This window comes from Eubalaena glacialis, chromosome 13 (assembly GCF_028564815.1).
Source record: "Eubalaena glacialis isolate mEubGla1 chromosome 13, mEubGla1.1.hap2.+ XY, whole genome shotgun sequence".
Lineage (NCBI taxonomy): Eukaryota > Metazoa > Chordata > Mammalia > Artiodactyla > Balaenidae > Eubalaena > Eubalaena glacialis.
In genome coordinates, this window is record NC_083728.1 from 46,023,912 (window position 1) to 46,048,102 (window position 24,191).

The following is a 24,191-nucleotide window of genomic DNA, read 5'->3' on the forward strand; positions in this document are numbered from 1 at the left end:
GGGTTAAACCATATTCCATCAGTTTCTTCACTCACTATTTTTTCTGGCATCTGTCTTCCTCCATAGTTATTTCATTGTTTTATTGAGGTACATGCTCAATTATTATAGAAAAGGGAGTTAAACTCAAGACTCCTTACATATATTGGAAAGTTTTTACTTGGATTTTCACATTTGTTTGCTGGCTTGGCTGATTATAGGATTTTAAGTTCAAAATAATTTTCCTTCATACTCTTCTCCACCATTGTCACCTAAGAAAAGTCTGAAGCAGTCTAATTCATATTCCCTTGTCTATAAACTGCCTTTCCCCCTTCTCTGAAGCCTTTTGAGATTCTTCCCTTTGACTTCTGAAATTTAACCAGGATGTAGCTTGGCATGGGTTTTTCCTTATTTGCTCTATTCAGGACCTGATAGACTATTTATGTCTTAGGATTCAAAACTTCCTTCCTCTATGGAACTTGCCCCTCCTCCTCCTTTTTTTTTTTAACTTCCTTTTCCTCCTCTTTCACCTCATCTCCTCCTTCTCCTCCTTCCTTCAATCTTGCAAATCCTTCTAGGGAGATATTGGACCTTTTGAATCTGCCCTTCATATCTCTTGACTTTTCCTTCATGTTTTCTTTTCTCTGTCCTGGAATGATTAGTCAACTGACTATGCTAGTTTATTAATTTACTTCTCAGCTGTGTTCATTGTACTTCTGAACGTTTAATTTTTTAAAAGGATCCATTGTTTTGTTGTGTCTTTCTAAACACATTACTTACATATTTTTAAATCCTTTTTCTGCTTGCTCTATGAAGTCTTTTCACTAAATGTCAGTTCTGCTTATTGAATTTGGTGCCTCTTATTGTGCTAGTTTTCCTGTAATGGTGATGACGTTTTGTTTTACGCTCATTTTTGAATTTAGGAATCCTTATTTGCTTACACATTCACCTGTCTTGAGTGTTTGTAGAAAGAAAATGGAATGTGTTGCCTGGACCAGGGGCTTGTGTTCTTGCCGTGTGGTCTCCCCACCTCTCTACAGTGGGGCCTTGTTCTTCCAGTCAGTTCTTGCTGCCCATCACAGTGCTTTGTGCTGTGGACAATGCAACTGCTTCTTACTTATTAACCCAATAAAAGAAGAACAAAGAGATATTGCTTCATTAATCACCCAGGGTATCAACTTCTTGTAGTTATCGACTCTTGGCTTTAAGGTTCACTACAGTTAGTGTATGTCCATACCATTCTTCTCTGCAAATGTTTTAGAGCTATGGTTTCCTGTGGTCTTATTTCTGCATTGAGCAGATCTTATTTATGTTCTATCTTTTGTGATCCTTCAATATTTCTGATTCATTGATGATTTATAAATTTATAAATTTATTTTGTTTTTTAAGTATCTACTTTTTGTCATTTCACAGGGCTTTTAGATGATTGGTAGAATACGTACAAGCACTGAATCTGCCATCTTTATTCAACCTTCCTCTAATTCTTAATAAGAAAAATTAAATTTAGCCATCCTTACTTTGTGTTTCTCATACTTCAAAGAACTGTCTCTAATACAGTTACCCTTCCCAACAAAAAGGAAAACACAAACATATTTTATTATTATTCTGAGCTCAACCCTGGTAAGAGAAACAGCTGTTTCTCAGGAGGAAATAATGATAAAAAATGAAATATTAGGTGAGAACAGAAGCGTCAATGTAGGCACAAATGAAAAACTATGTTTGATAATGATTCTTTCTCTCTCTACAAATCCATGATTCTATTTGCTACTGAATGGGCAAGTAGTTAAATAAAAAAAAGAAGGGACATGCTCTCAAATTTGGTAGTATTTTTTACAATGTGCTATGGATATGTTCTCTTCAATCCCTTTTAAATACCTATCCTTGCAGCATGATTTATTCAAAAGATCATTGGTTATAGAACTGGGTACAAATCCCAATCTGTCCACTCAGATTTTCTGACTTTCTGTTGAATTGTCTATAAAAGTAGGATTGATATATCTATAACACTTGGAAAATGATAAGGTACCCTACAAGCTTAACAGTGGAAAAAGAAAGAGTGTCATATTGTAGGAGAAACAAAGGCACTTTTGTGGCTGCATTATTAGGTTTTGTTCAACCCTCCTATATCCTGCTCCCAAAAATGATTGTGTCCTTGTGGCCTGGGGTTCACTCTCACATTTAGCCTTTTGTGTCAAGAAGAAAAATATAGTGAGTAGGCCATGTGACGAGTTAAATCTACAGCTAGATAAGGATACACCCCATTGCAGTGCTTCTGTTTTTGCAATATCTAGTCCAGTTTCATTTTTTGGTATAGTTACAAAACTGTGGGAGGCTTACATGAGACTAGAGGACAGTGACCTTTGGAAGGCATTGACTGCTCCTGAAGAAACCTCACTGGTGCTCAAAGGAATGGGTTGAGGTGAAAATACACCCACACAGAGGCAGGAAGCTCACCGGTGCAGAGGAATAGCAGAACTGTACCCTCAAAGCAGGACTTCTTCTCTGGACCAGATCTTTTTTTTTTTAATTTCATACTGGAGTATGGTTGATTAACAATGTAGTGTTAGTTTCGGGTATACAGCAAAGTGATTCAGTTTTATACATATATATGTATCTGTTGTTTTTCAAATTATTTTCCCACTTAGTTTATTATAGAGTATTGAGCAGAGTTCCCTGTGCAATACAGTGGGTCCTTGTTGGTTATCTATTTTAAATATAGCAGAGAGTACATGTCAATCCCAAACTCCCAATCTATCCCTCCCCCCAACCCTTCCCCCCTGGTAACCGTAAGTTGTTCTCTAAGTCTGTGAGTCTGTTTCTGTTTTGTAAATACGTTCATTTGTGTCTTTTTTTTTTTTTTTTTTTTAGATTCAGCATATAAGCAATATCATGTGGTATTTGTCTTTCTCTGTCTGCCTTACTTCACTTAGTATGATCATCTCCAGGTCCATCCCTGTTGTGGCAAATGGCATTATTCTTGAATTCTAGGAAGGTTCCCAAGCTCAATTCTCCCTCTCAGGAACACTGGGATTCGTTGTCTCCAGCACTCATTTGGGGACTTGTATTTTGCTGTCATTTTTGTTACTTTTATTTGCCACAGGTTTTACTTCCCCCACTAAAAGGTAAGTTCTTTGGAGGTGGAGGACTCACAGAGTTATTTGTGGACCCCATCCAACCCCTTACCCAAGAACCTTGCTCAAAATATTTGCAGATGGAATATTTTCATGGTTCCTCCACGTCTTTTAGTGTTCAATTGCAAATGAACTACAAAAAGCGAGAGACCAAAGGTAAACTTCTGCCTCTGTTATAACAGGATTTTGTGCCGCTGTATCAAAGCTTTGAGAATTTTTATACACGGAACCTTTACATGAGAATCAGAGACAACTGGAACCGGCCAATCTGCAGTGCCCCGGGGCCTCTGTTCGATGTGATGGAGAGGGTGTCAGATGACTACAACTGGACGTTTAGGTGAGGTGGCCACCTGGAGGGGCTTGGTTGAAAGAAAATGCTTTCAAGGAAATTCTAGCATGGGCACCAGGTTACAGATCTGAAAAAAACACAAAGCAATGGAACAGCTGCTCTTCCATCATTCAGCCCTTTGCAAGCCCTCATGATGCCAATGGGAGAAGTCACAGTAATTAAGTTGCCAAGGGCAGCTTACTTGTATTGCGATTAAAGAGGAATCAGTGGTAGAAGGTGCAGGATACACAGAGCCAGCCGGGAAGAGTCCTTTACAGCTTTATTGACAAATTGTACCCTCCTACTTCCTGCTGAGGGAACCAGTGATGACCATGGCTCTTTCTGATTTAGAAAGTCCCTGCTGAAATTTAAACCAGAGCACATGTGTCACGAAAGCAAGCACCCAAGACAAATCAGGGCTGAGTAATACTCCATGGCCTGGAAACCTTTTCCCAATGCTCTGCCCAGCCTCATTATGAGGTGACTCTCCTCTAAGGACAAATCATTTTGTGGTGACAACAAGGCAAATCAAAAAGAAAAGACGTGACTTGGGCCAAACCCAAGGTCTCTTTGTGAGAGTCTTTTCTGGGGCGCTAGGATGATATTAAATGAGAAAGCCCTTTGTGTTCACCTGCCCTTCTCTCTGCAGGTTTACTGGAAGAATCATCAAAGATGTCATCAATATGGGTTCCTATAACTTCCTTGGCCTAGCAGCCAAGTACGATGAATCTATGAAAACAGTAAAGGATGCTTTAGAGACGTATGGCCTGGGCGTGGGCAGCACCAGACATGAAATGGGTACGTACATTCACTATTTTGAAATTTTTTTCCAGTTGGGTCTCAGATTCCTTGTGGTTACTTCTCAAATCTAGATCATATCTAGACTGTGTGCCTCAAAATGCTGTTATAAAACACAAAAAGGAAGAGGTATATAACGGTCTTTTTGGAAATTTCAAACATTATGAGCTTACTAGGCAGTTTTTAAAGATTTTAATTCTCCAGAGTAAAAAAAAAATTGTTCTTTCTTGATCACGTTATCTAAAAAAGCAGCTATAATGCCTCTTCCATCTGGTCCTTTTCTGGGTCTTTTTTTCCCCACTTTTCTTTTTAACAGCTTTATTGAGTTATAATTGCTATTCAAAGAAAACCATTGTACTTATTTAGTATATATAATTTAATGAGTTTGGACATATGCATATACCTGTGAAACCATCACCACAATCACGGTGATAAACATATCCATTACCTCAGGAAGTGTCATATCGCCCTCCTTTTTGTGGTAAGAATACTTAAATGAGATCGATCTTTTTTTCTACTTTTTCCCCTAAATAAAATTTTATTTTATTTTTACTTATTGAAGTAAAGTTGACTTATTATATTAGTTTCAGGGGAAACCCTAGTAATTCTGTATTTAGAGATCTACCCTTTTAACAAATGTTCAAGGGCACAGTACAGAATTGTTCCAGGAACTGTGTGATAGAGCAGGTCTCTAGAACTTATTCATCCTGTATCACAGAAGCTCAGTACCCATTGAACAACTTCTCCTTTGGATTTGGCTCTTTCTCCCACTTTTCTTAATGATGCCTATCACTGATCTTGCTTTTGTACTTGTATATTGCCCATCTCTGCTCCTGCAACATAAGCTCCATGAAGGGAGGAATGGGTCTTATTGACTGTTGTGTTGAATGAATGAATGAATGAATGATGAATGAATGAATGAATGGGAAAGATGAAACGGACTGCCTATTTATTTCTTTTTTTTTTTTAGAAATTTCATGTAATGTCTGAAACATTTATATTACCGTATTTCCATACAAATAACCCAATGAAAGTTTAGTATTAGTTGTTTTGTTTGTTTGTTTTTTTATACTGCAGGTTCTTATTAGTCATCAATTTTATACACATCAGTATATACATGTCAATCCCAATCGCCCAACTCAGCACACCACCATCCCCACCCCACCGCAGTTTTCCCCCCTTGGTGTCCATATGTCTGTTCTCTACATCTGTGTCTCAACTTCTGCCCTGCAAACCGGCTCATCTGTACCATTTTTCTAGGTTCCACATACATGCGTTAATATACGATATTTGTTTTTCTCTTTCTGACTTACTTCACTCTGTATGACAGTCTCTAGATCCATCCACGTCTCTACAGATGACCCAATTTCACTCCTTTTTATGGCTGAGTAATATTCCATTGTATATATGTACCACATCTTCTTTGTCCATTCGTCTGTTGATGGGCATTTAGGTTGCTTCCATGACCTGGCTATTGTAAATAATGCTGCAAAGAACATTCGGTGCATGTGTCTTTTTGAATTACGGTTTTCTCTGGGTATATGCCCAGTAGTGGGATTGCTGGGTCATATGGTAATTCTATTTTTAGTTTTTTAAGGAACCTCCATACTGTTCTCCATAGTGGCTGTATCAATTTACATTCCCACCAACAGTGCAAGAGGGTTCCCTTTACTCCACATTCTCTCCAGCATTTATTGTTTGTAGATTTTCTGATGATGCCCATTCTAACTGGTGTGAGGTGATACCTCATTGTAGTTTTGATTTGCATCTCTCTAATAATTAGTGATGTTGAGCAGCATGTGCTTCTTGGCCATCTGTATGTCTTCCTTGGCCATCTGTATGTCTTCTTTGGAGAAATGTCAATTTAGGTCTTCTGCCCATTTTTTGATTGGGTTGTTTGTTTAATTAATATTTAGCTGCATGAGCTGTTTATATATCTTGGAGATTAATCCTTTGTCCATTGATTCATTTGAAAATATTTTCTCCCATTCTGAGGGTTGCCTTTTCATCTTGTTTATAGCTTCCTTTGCTGTGCAAAACCTTTTAAGTTTCATTAGGTCCCATTTGTTTATTTTTGTTTTTATTTCCATTACTCTAGGAGATGGGTCAAAAAAGATCTTGCTGTGATTTATGTCAAAGAGTGTTCTTCCTATGTTTTCCTCTAAGAGTTTTACAGTGTCTGGTTTTACATTTAGGTCTGTAATCCATTTTGAGTTTATTTTTGTGTATGGTGTTAGGGAGTGTTCTAATTTCATTCTTTTACATGTAGCTGTCCAGTTTTCCCAGCACCACTTATTGAAGAGACTATCTTTTCTCCATTGTATATCTTTGCCTCCTTTGTCATAGATTAGTTGACCATAGGTGCGTGGGATTATCTCTGGGCTTTCTATCTTGTTCCATTGATCTATGTTTCTGTTTTTGTGCCAGTACCATATTGTCTTGATTACTGTAGCTTTGTAATATAGTCTGAAGTCAGGGAGTCTGATTCCTCCAGCTCCGTTTTTTTCCCTCAAGACTGCTTTGGCTATTCGGGGTCTTTTGTGTCTCCATACAAATTTTAAGATGATTTGTTCTAGCTCCGTAAAAAATGCCATTGGTAATTTGATATTTATTTCTTTTTTAGCTGAAACATTTTTCTCTTAGAGGAGTAAGATCTTTGAGAAGGAAACTTCTGCTCCCCTCACTTCCGGGAGGATGAGCAGAGCAAGCTTGTTCCTGTGGCCTGCTTCGCTCTTCCTGGTCCACTGTCTTCTCCTATATTATCTCATGTGTTCCTCACAAAGCCCCGTGCTGTGTGGGGCAGCACAGGTGGTGTTATTCCCATCTTCCAGAGGAGGAAACTGAGGACCACAGTGACTCAGTGATGTGCCCATTGTGGCCGATGACCCATCCTAACTCCCGGGGTTGCTCAGCTTTCCTACTAAGCAGTTTCCCAACCAGGATAATACATGCAGGGCTCATTAGGTCAGTTTCAGGCCTAAGAATCAGAGGTAAATCTGCTAAAAATGGATTTACCATTCATGAAAAATGAGCCGCATGCCTCTCTCAGATAACACTTTGGCAGAAGGCCTTTAAAAACATGTAATTATTCAGACCTGTGCAATAAATAGCCATTCAGATTGAACAAAATCACTTTCTTATCCACATAGCCAGTAAATACTTAATTAAAACTCCAGAGTGTATAAGTAGTTGCCCAGATTTCTTAGGAAAGACATGGTATCTTTATTTTGACGCACAAGGGCTGGAGAAATAAGCAGGGAGTGGAAGAAAGGTTCTACTCCTTTAGAAGAGCTGGGTCACCCACAGGACCCCACTTGGAGGTGGGACCGAGACTGGAAGGATACACCTGTCAAAAGAGACATGGAGGCAGCAACCTTTGGGGATGTTGTCTCTGGTGCTGGTGACACCAAATACAAGGGTTGTTCATCAGGAAACACAGTCCTGAAGATGAGGACCCCCAACTCACTGAGACAGAACAGTCCCCAGTCACAGCACCAGAAACTAAAGAGAGGCAGCCTGACACAGGCGATGGTTTGCTTCCAGTAAAGACAGATATGGAATAAGGGTCCCTGATTCTGCAGACTCAACAAACCCAAAGAAGCCAGGCAGAGATGAAGATCCCTGTTTGGACTGCCTACAGCCTATGTGCTTTCTCCACCTACTCATCCTTCTGAATCACTGGGCTTTTAATATTTACTTGCTTCATTGAGCTCTCCAGCTCAAGCTCTAGGAAGATTTTAACAGCTTCCAAGGAAACAGACAGCACGATAAATCCACCCACAGTAATTTTAGGCAAATAGAAGAACTGAAAACAAGAATATAAGCAGTCCAAAAATAAATTAATAAACAGGGCACATCTGAAAGTCTTCTGCAAGATAAATAGTAACCTGAACATAGCAGTCAAGAATTGGTAATATAGTTGTTTTCTTTTTAACATCTTTATTGGAGTATAATTGCTTTACAATGGTGTGTTAGTTTCTGCTGTATAGTTTTGAATGCCATTTACTTCAAGATATACAAGTAACTTTTGGAAAATGTATACTACATAGTCTTAAGAAAATATTTAACAGGGCCAGTGGACTAACAGTGAAACTTTGGTATTATAGAGGCTTAAGAATTTTTAGTAACCAAAATAGCTTCTTGAGGAACCCAAAGTAAAAGGTTAGGGATGTTTAATCACTTAAAATACTTCCTAGAGCTTTTAAAAGCAGTTTCCAATGTTCCAGGGGGAAAAGAACACAGAAATCATATTCCAAAATCGGAAAATTCAATGAAAAAGAAATCAAGAGGAAACACATAAAATATAGTAAAAGGGACTTCCCTGGCGGTCCAGTGGTTAAGACTCCGCACTTCCGATGCAGGGGGCGAGGGTTCAATCCCTGGTCAGAGAACTAAGATCCCACATGCCGCACAGCATGGCCAAAAACAAAAAGTAACAAGTAAAAAGTAAATAAATAAAAATAAAATATAGTAAAAGGATAAAAGATCACATATTTTATTTTTACCAAAAATATATAACTAGAACATATTTGCCTACGAGAAGCAAAGGACTGAGATTTGGCCAAAAACTAAACTCAATTATGTGCTGTAATCAAAAATAAATACAACTAAATTAAAGTTATTCCAAAGGATGAAAAACGGAAAGATAGGTCCCAGCCAGGCACCTGATTCCACCTCCCCGTTGCAACCAACAACAAAATACCCTCAGTGCCCAAGAGGGAGGTCAAGTCAGTGGAAGGAGCAGCAAAAAGTGCCCAAGAGTAAGGTTGTTTGCCAAATCTACACCGGCAAATGTTAAAACTAGGCCCAAAATAGAGCTGGAAATGACACATTTCCAGACAGATATGTACAGAATTTTAAGTGATATTTTAAGATGTAAAATGATGTGCTGATTATTTTTCTGTACAACTAAAAGATAGCAGAATATGGAATTAGGGGAGGCTTTGACCCTCTTGTGGGTGGATTTAACATTTCACATGCTGATATGGGTGGGATGATTGTGCTTTTCATACATCCTAAATATGAGACAGAGTGAAATGGCAAATCGGAGTCATCATCAAGCATTTTAAATATCTGACACATTTTAAATTCCTATCTTCTATACTTGTGTTGCTTTTGGTTAGAATGCTCCCTGATCCGGGCTGTCTCCTTGAAACTGCATGCCTTATGTGACATCTTTGGTAATTACAACCTAGTTTTGTTTTGTTTTTTTTAATAATGTTGTTAATGTGTTGTGAAAGATTAGAAATTTTTGAGTTTAGGTGTGTGTGACATTACATTGTGAATTAGGGACCTCTGGAGTGAACAACCTATCAAGTGTTGAGACTGGTACTCTTTAAGCTGGCTTGCCTTCAAATTTTTGCTGCAAAATCTGTAGATTAACTGTCTTAGCTGAAAAACGCTAGAATAACTACTATAATTTGTTTAGAAACAGATTCTAAAACTACACGGATGTTTAGATTTTAGCACTAGGATTGAGAATTGTGTAAAATTTGTTCATAATGTCTGAGTAGTAACATCAAACAATCAGTAGTATCTTCAGGAATTCCCTGGCGGTCCAGTGGTTAGGACTCAGTGCTTTCACTGCCAGGACCTGAGTTTGATCCCTGGTCAGGGAACTAAGATCCCACAAGCTGTTCAGCATGGCCTAAATAAATAAGTAAATAAAATGAAAAAAACAATCAGTAAAACTTCATTATGCAAGATATTTCTATATATTATCTTTGAATTTAATTACTGGAAAGAACTATTTAACTTTGCTGTATGTGGAAGGTATTTGTTTGAATATATTGATTTAACAATGGAAGACGTTCCTGCAGCCACCCCTAATGCAAAGTCAATGCAGAATTGCTTGTTCTTCCTTCATATGAATTAAGCTTCAAGTAAAGAATAAACTGAAACTTTAAAGATAAATAAACAAACAACCTAAAGGTGTGGTGCAAATGCAAACAGAAAAGAAAGCAGAAGTTAAGCTTAATGTATGAATTATTAAACATGAGGAGAGATTCACCTTATAAAAATTATGTGGAGAGCCCATAATGAAGATTGACGCAACTCCTATAGCCTCTGTGCATTAAGTAACACAGCAGAGACATATATGGCTCTTTATTTTTCTATACAAACTGGAAATTAGTAGGACAATGAATTATGGGAGGCTTCAAAAATCATATGGGTCAACTTAACATACTTGATTAAAAGCAAAAGTGAGAAAAATAAAAAATGAAATAGTGATAGGAAACCCTAGAGTTCCTCCCAGTCCTTGAAAAATGAAGAAGACAAAAAAATAAGCAAATAAAGACACAGAAGACATTAACAATGTAATTGTTGAGTTTAGTTTAATATTTATATATTGAATGCTGAACCTTAAAACATATTACCAGTAGACGATATCTTTTTAAATATTTATTGAATTTTCATATAAATTTACTATATATTATGCACAAAGAAAACCTCATTGAATTCCAAAAAGTGAAATCTACATAGGTCACGTCCTTGGACCACTGTGAAATAAAGCTAAAAATTAATACCAAAATTAGAAATGAACCCTTTTTAAAAATCACTTGAAACTTTTAAAGCTCTCTCATAAGTAACTCTTGAATCAACAGGGAAATGAAGTTACAGTTACATCATGTTTAGAAACTAACAATTATGAGAACACCATAGGACCCAACTAGTTGTGTACTCAGAGGAAAATGTGTATTCTTACTTTACTAAAGAAGTAAGATCAAAGCTAGTAAACTAACAACCAATGGAGTAAGGAATAAAAGGAAAGCAAAAGTATTGCACTATTAAAGATATAAACAGGAACTTATAAATTAGAGAAGAGTAATTTCTATTGGGCTGAGGCACCTATATTTTAATAAGTCACTAGAGGTGATTCTGATGACCAGCCAGAGTTGACAACCACTAAGCTAGCATAACCCTGATCCCAAAATTTGACAAACGAGCATTTAATAAAAAGAAAATTATAAGGCAATATTACTTGGGAAAAAAATTATACAAGAAATTGACACTGCAAATTCAACAGTATAGTCAAATAACATGATACCATGATCGAGTAGTTCTATGCAGGGACTATAAGGATAGTGAGTTCAATAAGAAAATTTGTAACCTTGAAAGATCCAAGAAGGAAAACATATGAGTATCTTGATAGGTGTCACTAAAACATTTATAAAATTCAGTATCCATTCCTTATAAAACTTTTAATAGAATAAAAATAGAAGATTCTTGAATGGAATAAAAAATATCTACTTCAAACAATGAGACTTGTACTACACTTTGTGATGAAACTTCTAGTTACTAGAAGCTTTCACTTTGAGTCAGGGAAAAGATGAAGATGTGTTTTTACCACCATTTTAATAACCTTTGGAAGTACTAGGCAATATAATTATTCATTTATTTTTTACTCCTTACATCAATAAATATTTATTGAATAACTACCATGTGACAAAATAAGAAATATATGTACAATAAAAGAAGAGGTGAACTAACCATTATTTGTAGATGATCTGGTTGTTCCTTTCTCTATTTTTTAAGCCATGATCTGTGAGGAGTAAAGTGATCCTCAGAAGGGGCTGTTCTTGAGGCCACTGTAGAGATGAGGGGCTGCTGAGCAGGAGGGACAGAGTTTTAGTCCACTTTCTTCCATTTTACATATTAAACTATCAAGAATTTATTAGAAATAATAAACATTTAATAAAGAATTCAATAAAGAGCTACATTCAAAAAACACCAATTTTTAAAATTCAGAAAGTCTATAATCAACAATCAATAAGAAGATATACTGGAGAAAATAATATTATTAGTAAATATGAGGAAAAATGGCACAGACTTAAGGAATAAGCTTATTTTGAAAATGTTTAGAACCTATTTGAAGAAAACTGTAAGATTTTTATAAAAGACCTAAAATAATACTTGAAAGAAACAGAGAGAGACATCAATACCCTAGAAGGGAATGTCTCAGTATTACAATTCGATCAAATCTTCCTTAAAATGAATACGTAAATTGAACACAATCCAGTGACATTAATAGACAAGATGGGTGGTGGGGGGTCTCAACCGAAAGTCTAGAGACAAACACAGTTTGGTCCACTCATCTGTATCTAAAAAGAACAACATTTCAAATCAGCTAGAAAAGGATCAATTGTATCACAATTAGTTTTGTGATAACTGGCTGATCATATAAGGAAATAAGCCAGATTCCTGTCTCACGCATTGTATCTAGGTAAGTTACACTTAGGTAAATTGCAAATGCGTTTGCAATTGCAATGCAAAAACAAAAGCAATCACCACCAGAAATAACTATATAAATAAAATTGAAACTGAGTGAATGACTAAATGGATGAATGAATGAACAAATGAACAGAATAAAACTACTCAGACAATTCAAATACAAGATGCACTTGTGTGTGTTCCTTGGTAAGGGCCTTGCTAGAAATGTCAGACTGCAGCTCCCTTGATGTGAGCAATGCTTGTGTCTTAGTCCATTTGAGCTGATATAACAAAATACCACAGACTGAGTGGCTTATAAACAACAGAAGTGTATTCCTCACCTTTCTGGAGGCTGAAAGTCCAAGATCAGGGAGCTAGCATGGTCAAGCGAGGCCTCTTCTGTGTTACAGACTTCTCCTTGTATGTGTCCTCACATGGCAGAAGAGGTGGGCTAGCTTTTTGGGCCTCTTTTGTAAGGGCACTAATCCTATTTATGAGGGCTCCATCCTCAAGACCTAATCACCTCCCAAAAACCCCACCTCCAAATACCATCATTTAGGACATTAGGTTTTCAATATATGATTTTGGGGGGACACAAACATTCAGACCACAGCAGCCTCTTCTCTAGCTTGTCACTTCTGATCATCCCTCCATTCTACAACCCATAATGACCTCCAGTCTTTCCAGCAAAACTCACCTCACCTGGCAAGATGCCCTCTTACATGGCAGGGATGCATTTTAAATGATGCCCAGGCTCACACCATGCAACACAGGCCACTCAGGTCCATGGAAAACAGGCACTCTCCCTGTTAGGAGAGACAGCTTGCTCCCAACCCAACCAGTAGCCACAGCTGTTTGCCCTTCAGATTTCACAAGCCTGATTCAGACAGTAGTCTACTGTGTACTCACACTCCGGGGAACCAGAGAAAGCTCTCCCAGAAACATGGAGGGAAAAGATCCAACAAAATGAAAAATTTAAACTGCTGTACAAAACAAAACAAACAAACAAACAAAAACCAACAACAATGTCAACAAAGTTAAAAGTCAAAGAGCAAAATTAGAAAAAATTATTCACATATATTTAACAAAATGTTAATATTCTTAACATGTAAAGACGCTTACAAATCAAAAGGAAAACAACATTCCAGTTTAAGAAGTGGGCCAAGATTTTGACAAAGTTCAAAACAGGCAAAACTACAGAGTAGGATAGTGTGATGTCCTTCAACCTTTTTTTTTTCATTATCACTTCCTCTCATGATACTTTAATACCACAGATACACTATATATTTGTTTATGTAGTACATGGATATCTCTGCTTTACACATAAATAGAGTAAGATATTCCCCCTCCAAAAACCAATTTTCACCTCTTTGAGAGCAATATCACCCCTGTTTAGAATGCATACTTTACCTTTGGGGGAGGTGGATGGTGACAAAGAGGGCAAAAAGGGACTTCCTGGAAGCTGTTCATATTGTTTTTTTTAACCTTGATACAGTTATGTGAGTTCACTTTATGAAACTTCACAGAGCTCCATACGTACAATTTGTTTCCCATTTTCTATGTATATTCTAGTTTAAATGAAAATTTTACTTTTAAAAGTAGATCCAGTACATAAATGGACAATTAAGAAAAATAAATAAATATAAATGGGCAATGAGCTTGTGGAAAATACTCTGCCCCTTAAATAATCAAAAAATTATTAAGACACAGAGTTACCATTTTTCACCTAATTGGCAAAAGACAGAAAATAATATCCCAAAGTTTCAAAGGAGTGAAGAAAAGGGCACCCTTTTATACTACTGACAGAGTAAATTGCAGGGCAATTTGAAAATGTATCAACTGCAAACCATTTAACTCAGCAACTCTATTTTGAGAAATTTTGCTTTGAAAATTTTGAGTAAGTATTCAATGATGTATGATCGAGAATAATCATTGCATTGTATTTGATAATAGAAAAATTGGGGAAATGAGGTGTTTCCAGCAAGGAAAGTGATTGAATATACTTGGTAGATCTGTTTAACATAATATTATTTAGCCATACAAAGTTATAATGTAGTTGCTCAGCACCACGATTTAGAGCAAAGGCTCTGGGATGAGGCTGCTGGGATTCAAATCCTAGTCCTTACTTTTAACTAGCTAGGGCCTGAGATAAACTATTATATACACCTTCCTAGTCTTCAATTTTCTCTTCTGTAAAATGGAAAATATATTGTTAATGAACTTATATACGAAACAGAAACAGACTCACAGACATAACAGACTTGTGGTTGCCAAGGCGGAGGGGAGGGGAGGGAGGGAAGGAGTGGGAGTTTGGGATTAACAGAGGCAAACTATTATATATAGAATGGATAAACAATAGGGTCTTACTGTATAGCACAGGGAACTATATTCAATAGCCTGTGATAAACCATAATGGAAAAGAATATGAAAAAGAATGTATATATACGTATAACTGAATAATTTTGCTGTACAGCAGAAATTAACACAACATTGTAAATCAACTATACTTCAATAAAAAAAGAAAATACATTGTTAAGAGACTAAAACAAGAACAGTATGTATATTATGTGTCCACTTTTTAAAACATATTTTACATGAATATCTGTATTGATAAAGATGGTTATATTTTATTGTGTAGTATTTTCTATTTTTTCCACAATGACCTCACATTTTTTGGTTTAATTATTTGCTTAAAAGTCACCAGGAGCCTAAGATGAAGGCACAGTCTTATGAAAACAGTTATAGTACTTCTAAGACATTATCACTGAATCAGACTGACCAGATTTTTTCAGTGTACTGGAGGATTTCTCCTGCAGGTTTTGTGGATTTTTTACCTTCAACCAGTGGTTTTCTAACTTTAGCTCACATTAGAATCACCTGCAGGGCTTGGAAAAACATAGACTGTTGGTCCCACCTACAGAGTTCCTGATGCAGTCAGTATGGAATAGGACCCGAGATTTTGCATTTCTAACAAGTTCCAAGGTGATATTGATGCTCCTGCTCTGGGGACCACACTTTGGGAACCACTGGAAACTATCTAGCACGGCTGACTTTCTTGACCAAATTGTCAAAATGTTTCCAAAATGCAACGGTCTTTCATCTTGTGTGGAATGAATACCACATATACCTGGGGGATGGAGCTCATAAATAAAAACTGGAAAGTAGGTAAGATACACCCAGAAATCAGTGAAGCAATTTGATATTTATCTCTGAGTCTATTCTGACACACATCGCTGGTCCAGATTTCCAAATTTAGGAAAGGATAAACTCAGGCAAACTAGAGAGAAGCTTTTGTTTCTGTTTGTTGATGGAAAGAACCAATAAACAATCTATAGCAGGAATAGAAAAGAGTTTTATTCCAGCCAAACTAAGGACTATAGCCAGCCTGGGAGACACAAATTCAAGAAGCACTAGAAATGTATCCCGCCAGACTATGAAATGTGGGAGGCTTATAAAGGCAAAAACTGCAAGGTTCCAGTTAGTTACATGAGTTTTTTATCAAGAATTATAACTAGAACTGGCAAGAGGTAAGGGTGTTTTTAAGTAAGGATTGATTGAGGTCTGAAATGGTTGCATAGTTACAAGGGCAGACCGTGAGACCATAAGTTTGCAGCTGGCAGCTCTTAGCTGATATTGTTTTGAGGACGGCTGGTGGTGTCCTTGAGTTTGACAAAGTTCAGAAAATTCAAGTCTCAGTGATGCAGGAACATGTCTGAAACCACATCCACAATGGCTGCCTGACTCCATTTTAGATGCCTGAACTACAGTTACTCCATTTTGGTTTTTTTTTTAATGCATTCTTTTCTAAATGGTTAAATCAGATGTACAATGCATGTTTGACAGGCCATAGACAGATTGTTCTAGTTAACATAAAGTTTGTTAAGTCATGTATAAGCCAGAATGATTTCCCTACAGCTCAGTATGTAGAAATTTCTTCCTTCACTTTCTCCCCTCTTCTCTGCTTTTGGCCAACAAGGAAGTGTAGCTTCTTGTTCTTTCTTTCCCTAAGCACTGGATGGCTAAAAGTGGATGTGTAGTAACAGTACATTATCTAAATCTATATGCTCTATAAGTGCTGCCAGAGTTTCACCTAGCAACTGTTAGTCAGAAGTTCACTTCTAAGAAAACAAACTCATGGAATGCCGGAAGACTAATTCTGTGCCAATGAAAGATCATTTCTACTTGGAGACTTTTTTCCTTTGAGAAGGAAAGCCTTGTGCTTGATTCATCACATCAGGAAAACCTGAGTAGTACGTCTACCTAAAAACTGCCTAGTTGAGAACCTTCTTTCAAATTATAGTTGCAATTTCAAGAAGTAGGCTTGAAATATTTTCATCTTAAAAACATCAGAAAGAACACATTGACTTAGGAATCAATGAAACTGGATATAATAGGATATTATTTTCCATTCTCAGGTTTCGGATGTGATTTTCACGTTAGTTATGTACAAATTTCCTGAAATTTCTATTTCTCAGTTTGCGAACATTGCTCTTAGCCGTTAGACAGTGTGTCTCCCTCTTTCTCTACCTGACAAGTTCTCTGCTATTGTTTCATTCAGAGTACTTAGGCTCTTCTTGGGTTTCTTTCTCAAACCTTTGTACCTAGATTCCAGGAATGTGCAATCTTGCTGACCTAAATATTGAAGAAGGGGCCAGCCTGAATTTGCAAAATGTGTAACTTAAAACATATTTCAAATAAATATCAGCTTTAAATTCCTATGGAAATAGCAGTTTCTAAGAAATTGCTACCAAGTAGAGATCTTGCTTTCTTTTTTAAAAAAAGCAATTTTAATTAACAGGATTTGATGCAAATCAATGCTATAAATATGCTTTAAAGTAGTGGATTCAGTTAAATAGGCTATAAAGGTCTCCATCTCAATTAGTATTACCTTCTTAATTTACACAGCAAAACCTTTATTCATAGACAGTGCCAGCTCCTTTCAGACTAAATTGTTGTAAATTCTGATCAATGAGATTTCATTGCATTTCTCTCAAGCCTTTTTATTTTCCTTTAAGAATATTTGTAAAGGAAGGTGGACCCTCAGGGGAATAGTTTGGGAGGAGGAAAATGAAAGTGTATCTTGGTTTCTGAAAGCCTTTTGGCAATTTCCTGATACCTGTTATAATTCTGACAAGGTAATTGCCCTTCTCTTGAGAGTGATAGAAATTACAGCACAGCCAAATTTCAACTAGCAGAGATATTTCTGCAAGTGAAGAATTTGGCCCTGTAGGTTCAACAAAGCCAAGCAAACATAACAATTTAACAAGCTATGCCAGTGATTTTACATAAGTATAATACTTGCCAGCAGGGTAACACCTGGAATGATCGAAAAAAGTTGAAACTCACAGAATTTCAGAATACGTAGATCATCTACCACTTCCCTTCACCTAGAAAAATACCATAAGATACATGAAGACTAGAGATTTTTAATGACTTGCCAATCAATGTTCATGCAGTCAGTAGGCTGAGAAGACTAGATACCAGTTCTCCTGAGTCCCACTGACGAGCTCTTTGCACTGCCCCATACTGTTCAAAGTTAAATCAGAGACCAGCTACATCAGGGGTTACCAAACTAATCCAGCTGCCCCTGTTTTGGTACTGCCTGCAAGTTACAAGTCATTTTTACAGTTTTAATTGACTGAAAAAAAAAATAATATATTGTGACATGAAATATATTGAATTCCAATTTCAGTACCCATAAAGTTTCATTGACACACAGCCACACCCAGTATTTTGTGTATTGTCTGTGGCTGCTTTCACTTTATAATGGCAGAGTTGACTAGTTGCAACAGAGACCACACAATCCACAAAGTCAAAATATTCTCTCTCTGCCTCTCTATAAAAAGTTTGCTGATATAGGTAAGTACTGGCCATCACAGCAACTTGGGAAGAAGAATCCCCTAGATTGAATAACAATTGTCCACATTTCCAAATCCAGTGTACATCAGTGTACATCAAATTATAGTCTCCTTTACTTTATTTATTTATTTTGTATTTTTTAATTTTTTTAAATAAATTTATTTTTGGCTGCGTTGTGTCTTCGTTGTTGCACCTGGGCTTTCTCTAGTTGCGGCGAGAAGGGGCTCCTCTTTGTTGCAGTGCACAGGCTTCACATTGTGGTGGCTTCTCTTGTTGTGGAGCACGGGCTCTAGGCACACGGGATTCAGTAGTTGCAGCACACAGGCTCAGTAGTTGCGGCTCGTGGGCTCTAGAGTGCAGGCTCAGTAGTTGTGGTGCACGGGCTTAGTTGCTCCGCGGCATGTGAGATCTTCCCGGACCAGGGCTTGAACCTGTGTTCCCTGCATTGGCAGGTGGATTCTTAACCACTGCACCACCAGGGAAGCCCTCCTTTACTTCATTTAGACTAAAAATCCTGTGACATCCAAATATACTAAGAATATAGATTAACTTTCATAGATATCAGTACCTGTGTATATCCTTTAACCACTGGTAATGTCAAACAATAATTAGTATCAAGGCTGCCAAGAACAAAGACTTTTATTTTGTGTCTTAAGAGTTGTAATTCAGAAGACGCAGATTCGGGTAAAACCGAAAGAGTGGGGGACTTCCCTCGTGGCGCAGTGGTTAAGAATGTGCCTGCCAATGCAGGAGAAACGGGTTCGATCCCTGCTCAGGGAAGATCCTACATGCCGTGGAGCAACAAAGCCCGTGCGCCACAACTACTGAGTCTGCGCAGTAGAGCCCACAAGCCACAACTACTGAGGCGGCGCGGCCCAATAACTGAAGCCCACGCACCCTAGAATCCCTGCTCCGCAACAAGAGAAGCCACCGCAATGAGAAGCCTGTGCACCACAACGAAGAGTAGCCCCCGCTCACTGCAACTAGAGAAGCATGCAGCAATGAAGACCCAACGCAGCCAAAAAAAAACCAACCCAAAAGAGTGTTCTGAGGAAGGGAAAGAGTCACCTCTCTAGAGTCACACATGCTAAATCTGAACCTTGGCTCTAGACTTACTAACTGCATGACCTTGGGCAAGTGAACTAAACTCTCAGGCTTTGGTGTCCTTATCTATAAAAGGAGATAACAGCAGTACCAACTTCAAAAATTTTTATGACAATTAATTGAGATAAAGCTTGAAATGTTTCAGCAGGGTAGGTTGTCACGTTGTTAAGTAGGTGGCCTGCACTTATCAGCTCTATCTCCTTTGGGTAAGTGGCATCACTTCTGCATCTATTTGCTCACTGATAAGGACCAGGATGCCTATTTTATAGAGTGTGTGGAGGTGTAATGATTAAATAACCATATACATAAGTGGACCCTCATTATAAGTTGCTTCATTCCCCTTCCTTCTTCTATCTTTGTTTTCAGAGGTGGGTTTTTAAAGTGAGAGAATCAAACGTGAATTAGATCTGTACAGTAGATAATAGTATTATATCAATGATAATAGTACTGGCGTTACATAAGAGACTGCCCTGTTGTTAGGAAATACAGAGTGAAATATTTAAGGGTAGAGGGGACATCATGATCGCAATTTATTAAGTAGTTCAGCAAAAAATTTCATATAATTGTATATATTGTATATAATTATATACACACGTGTGTGTATATATATATACACACACATGTGTATGTGTGTATATATATATATATATACACACATAGAGAGAGAGAGAGAATGATATTTAAAGAAACGTACTAAAATGATAACGTATGGGGAATCCGGATGAAAAGCATTTGGGGATTCTTGGTACTATTCTTGCAACTTTTCGGTAGGTCAAAAATTACATCAAAACAAAATGTTAAAGAAAAAAAAGAACGGTGAAACATGACTCTATTGAGTATGTGGTCAGAGGTGAGGTAGAGGTCATCATTTGGCCCACTTAAAAATTCTCTTATCAAGATGATTTGTGACAGGAAAGCTCATCATAATTACATATCCACGCTTCAAGGTTTTTGTTTGCATCGGATTCTAATTATCTATTAATGTTTTAACCTGCCAAGAGATGGCAAGTGGTTTGCTAAGAATAAAGGCCTGGGAAGTTGGGCAGATAAAAATTGTTTCTGCTGTTTTACTGAACTTCATCAGGATGGGTGGTCTCTTGACCCAGCAGTGGTGGCCTCTGCTCAGTGTGACAGTGTGTTCTAGACCCATTTCAGACAACCCATCTGGCTCCAAGATTTTTCTCTGAATGTTTCACAGGAAAACAAAGGTACTCAAGAGGCTTAGTAGCTCTGTAACCCCTACCAGACTGGACACAAGTGGAATAAGCAGAAGAGCAGGGTGTTCTAAGTGCTTTTGGGTGAAGAGCTGAAAGGTGGACTCCTTTAGGCAGAAGGGTTGATGCTGATTTTAATGCAGGAATCACCAGTTCAAGCAAAGTGGCTCAGAAGTGGGCTGAGAGCCACAGCACAGTAGGAACAGCCAGATGAGATGGCTGGCAGGTTGCCACAATAAATGACCACCTACTCCTAGGTCACATCTAAGGAACAATGAACAAACAGGATATTCTCGACGAAAAGAGACTACTGTCACAGTTTGGAAATTAGTCTTCACATGTGCTGCACAGGAAGAATAGGTGGTTGTGAAACAGGCTTGTTAATAACACCTACACTCTTTACTATTAATCAGTGTCAATATGAAGGCCGATATCATTAGAAAATCAGCTGAAATGTAGAGTTCATAAACATAATATTGCTACTTTTTCCTGAGTCTGATTTTTATTAATTTGACTGATGGTGGCATACCCTGTGCCTGGCATGTGAAAATACTGCTGAGAGATCTGGCAAGAGGGTACACCCAGCCTGTATTTATTCTTTTATTCACAAAGCAGATTTTCAGTATCCACTGGATAAATAAACCTTCAGGATAAGAACAAGTGTCAATATATGCACAACACTGCAATTTGGAGATCCATTCTCACCAGCCTATACGTGACTTTCAGAGACTAAAGAAAAAAACAAAAGTCACAGAGAAATAAAGATTATTGTGGATATATTTGTACCTTCAGTTAAGACTATAGCTCTGCTTTCTTGAGATTTAAAAAAAAGGCCCATAGTTATATGTCAGCAACAAAATGTTGAATATGATTTCTAGAATTCCTCAAGTACTCAGACCACCAAGGGCAAATTTGACAGGACTCAGGCATCTCCATTCAATCAGGGTATGGCTTGAATGTTGGTGGAAACAAGCTAGTTAAGTTTCTAGTGACAGTTTTGTTTCCCCAAGGTCCTCCTACATTTTCATTTCTTTTTTCTCCAGTTTTAATATTTTTTATTGAAGTATAGTTGATTTACAACGTTGTGTTAATTTCTGCTGTACAGCAAAGTGATTCAATTATACATATTTTTTCAGTTTTAATATTTTTTATTGAAGTATAGTTGATTTACAATGTTGTGTTAATTCCTACATTTTTATTTCTTGAATTCGAGGAACAGGAGGCAGAAAGCAGCGGTCCATTAATATGAAAGAGACATATTATCTATTTTTCCTTAAAAACCCCACCCCATCCCAGACCAGCCCAGTCTAACGTTTCAAGGTGTGGCTTCTTAGAGTAGAAAATGTCCAGCCATCCTGGGAATCTCTCAAATCTGTTGATGAAATCTGAACTATGAACACTAAACAGAGAAACTCCATGATCATGGGGTTTGGGAGTGGGAACTATTCTTTTCTACAAATTGAAGGTAAGCCCCTAGATGCAAAACCACTCACAACTCGTAACCCAGCTGTGAGACATCCATTTGTAGAAACTGATATATTTGAAAATTACTTTACTAACCACCTGACCACTGGAAATCCAGAAGAAGGCTGGTTTCTGGAGACCTAATCTGGTCACCCGCTTTCCACCCCGCTTCTCCCTCTCTTTAAGTCAAGATAATGAAAGAGACCTCGTAGAGGGGGATTTCTCAGGCTGTTCTTAGACACACCCATGTCTCATTAGTTGGTTGGCTGTTTAATCATTTACAAGACATCCTGTATTATCCTAAGGACTTTTAGTGATGTAACTGTTATAGATAAGGCCTTGGAATGGCAGATTTGGGGAAGATGTAGGCGGAGGAAGACATCACGCAGATTCATCGTGAACGTCTACTCATGCACTTCTGGGTGACTGGGCCAGGACACAGTTGTCCCCTGACATCTGAGCAGGAAAGCCTCATGGGGAAAGTTACCAAGTTAACAAAGTTTGGGCACCCTCCATGCTTGCTGGAGACCTTCTTCAGGTATCGGCGTTTCCAAGCTGGTGCTCACTGCCTGGTCGCCTTGTTGCCCTGGCATCGCATGACTTCTTGACCTTTTTCCCTGTGCCATCCCCTCCTCTAGCCTCAGTCTTGGCCTCCTTCTCCATCAAAAGACAGAATGCAACTCAGCAAGCACCTACCACATGTCAGTACTGCAATAGGAGTTGCAAACACCTACTACATGTCAGTACTGCGATAGGAGTGCCAGTAACTACACACCCAGTATCTGCATTCCAAGGGCTCTTTCTGTAATAAAGAAGATGGCCCCATGAACATCCCCAGTGAAACTTACTAAGTGCTGTAATCATTATGTGATGAGGCTCACGCGATCTCAGAGGAGAAAATGACCAAGTTTGCCTGGGGAAGCTGAGACTGCATCCGAGAAAAGAGGCCATGTTAGGTGGATCTCAAAGAGTGACTAGGAGCTGCCAGAAGACCATTCTAGGTGCAGAAAAGACCACTCCCAAGGTCAAAGATGCCTAAAACAGCACCTCTCCCAATCTCTCCAGAAACTGCTGGGAGGGGCAGCCAGAGGCCACCCAGCTGTTTAGTGGAAGAGCTGGGGCCAGAACCAGCTCTCCTCATGGCCAGGCCGGTGGACTTTTCACTACCTGTTCTTGGAGCTGTTCCCTTTGGAATGCAGTCTCTGCTGGGTAAAAGCAAATCTGACAAAAGATTATGTGCCCACGTTTTATCTTTAAATTTCAGTTTCTCTTTTCACACTATAGTGTATCTTGGATAATAAAGTTTTAAATTACAATTTAAATTTCTAACTATTCCCCACCCCCAAATCTTGAGTACAATTGACTCTGCTAGAATGTTTGTTTTACTATGTTTTCTGACAGTTTGGAGCATAAATGTATTCTGATTTGAGAAAAAGGCCACCAGCCAGCAGCATGAGAAGAGGGGAAGGGCAAAGATGGGCCATCTCATGTTCTCTTTTATGTTAAATGCAAAATAAAACTTCAACTCACCATGCAATGCCTTCTAAAGTTCAACTCCTCACCATTTTAGCTCAATAAGCAAGCTAATTTACCAATTTAAATAAAATTCTGATATCACACTCTTTAGTAATATATGTTAATCTTTAGATTAATAGAAGCTTGTTTATAATAGTCCTGAATATGCTAACAACATTCCTGTAACTTAAATCTGAGTTGAATCTGCATACGGATGGATGCAAATTCCTGTCCACTTGTACATTTTTTCTATTCTGTTAAGTGTATCATCTTGACCAATAAAAATATAATGCAAGGCACGTGTAATTTAAAATTTTCTAGTAGCCACATTTTAAAAAGTTTTAAAAAATCAGGTAAACAATTTCATAATACATTTTATTTGATCCAGTATATCCCAAGGATTGTCATTTAAACATGTAATCAATAAGTAAAATATTAATGAACTATACTATATTATTTTTATTGTTTTTGTACTCTCTTCAAAAAATGGTGGATATTTTACCCTTACAGTACATGTCAATTCAGACACCAAATTTTCACTGGTTAAAGTGAAATAAGTGGGAAATAATCCTACCAAAACAGTAAAGTTGT

The 24,191-nt window shown here is 37.7% G+C and overlaps 1 protein-coding gene across 1 annotated transcript in view; it reads left to right on the plus strand.

Moving 5' to 3' along the window:
* SPTLC3 (serine palmitoyltransferase long chain base subunit 3) overlaps positions 1 to 24,191 on the plus strand; it is a 133,796-nt gene that overhangs the window by 31,800 nt on the left and 77,805 nt on the right. The window contains exons 4-5 of the mRNA XM_061208450.1: positions 3,290 to 3,444; positions 4,085 to 4,233. Coding sequence (XP_061064433.1) covers positions 3,290 to 3,444; positions 4,085 to 4,233 — 304 coding nt within the window. The remainder of the gene's footprint in view (positions 1 to 3,289; positions 3,445 to 4,084; positions 4,234 to 24,191) is intronic.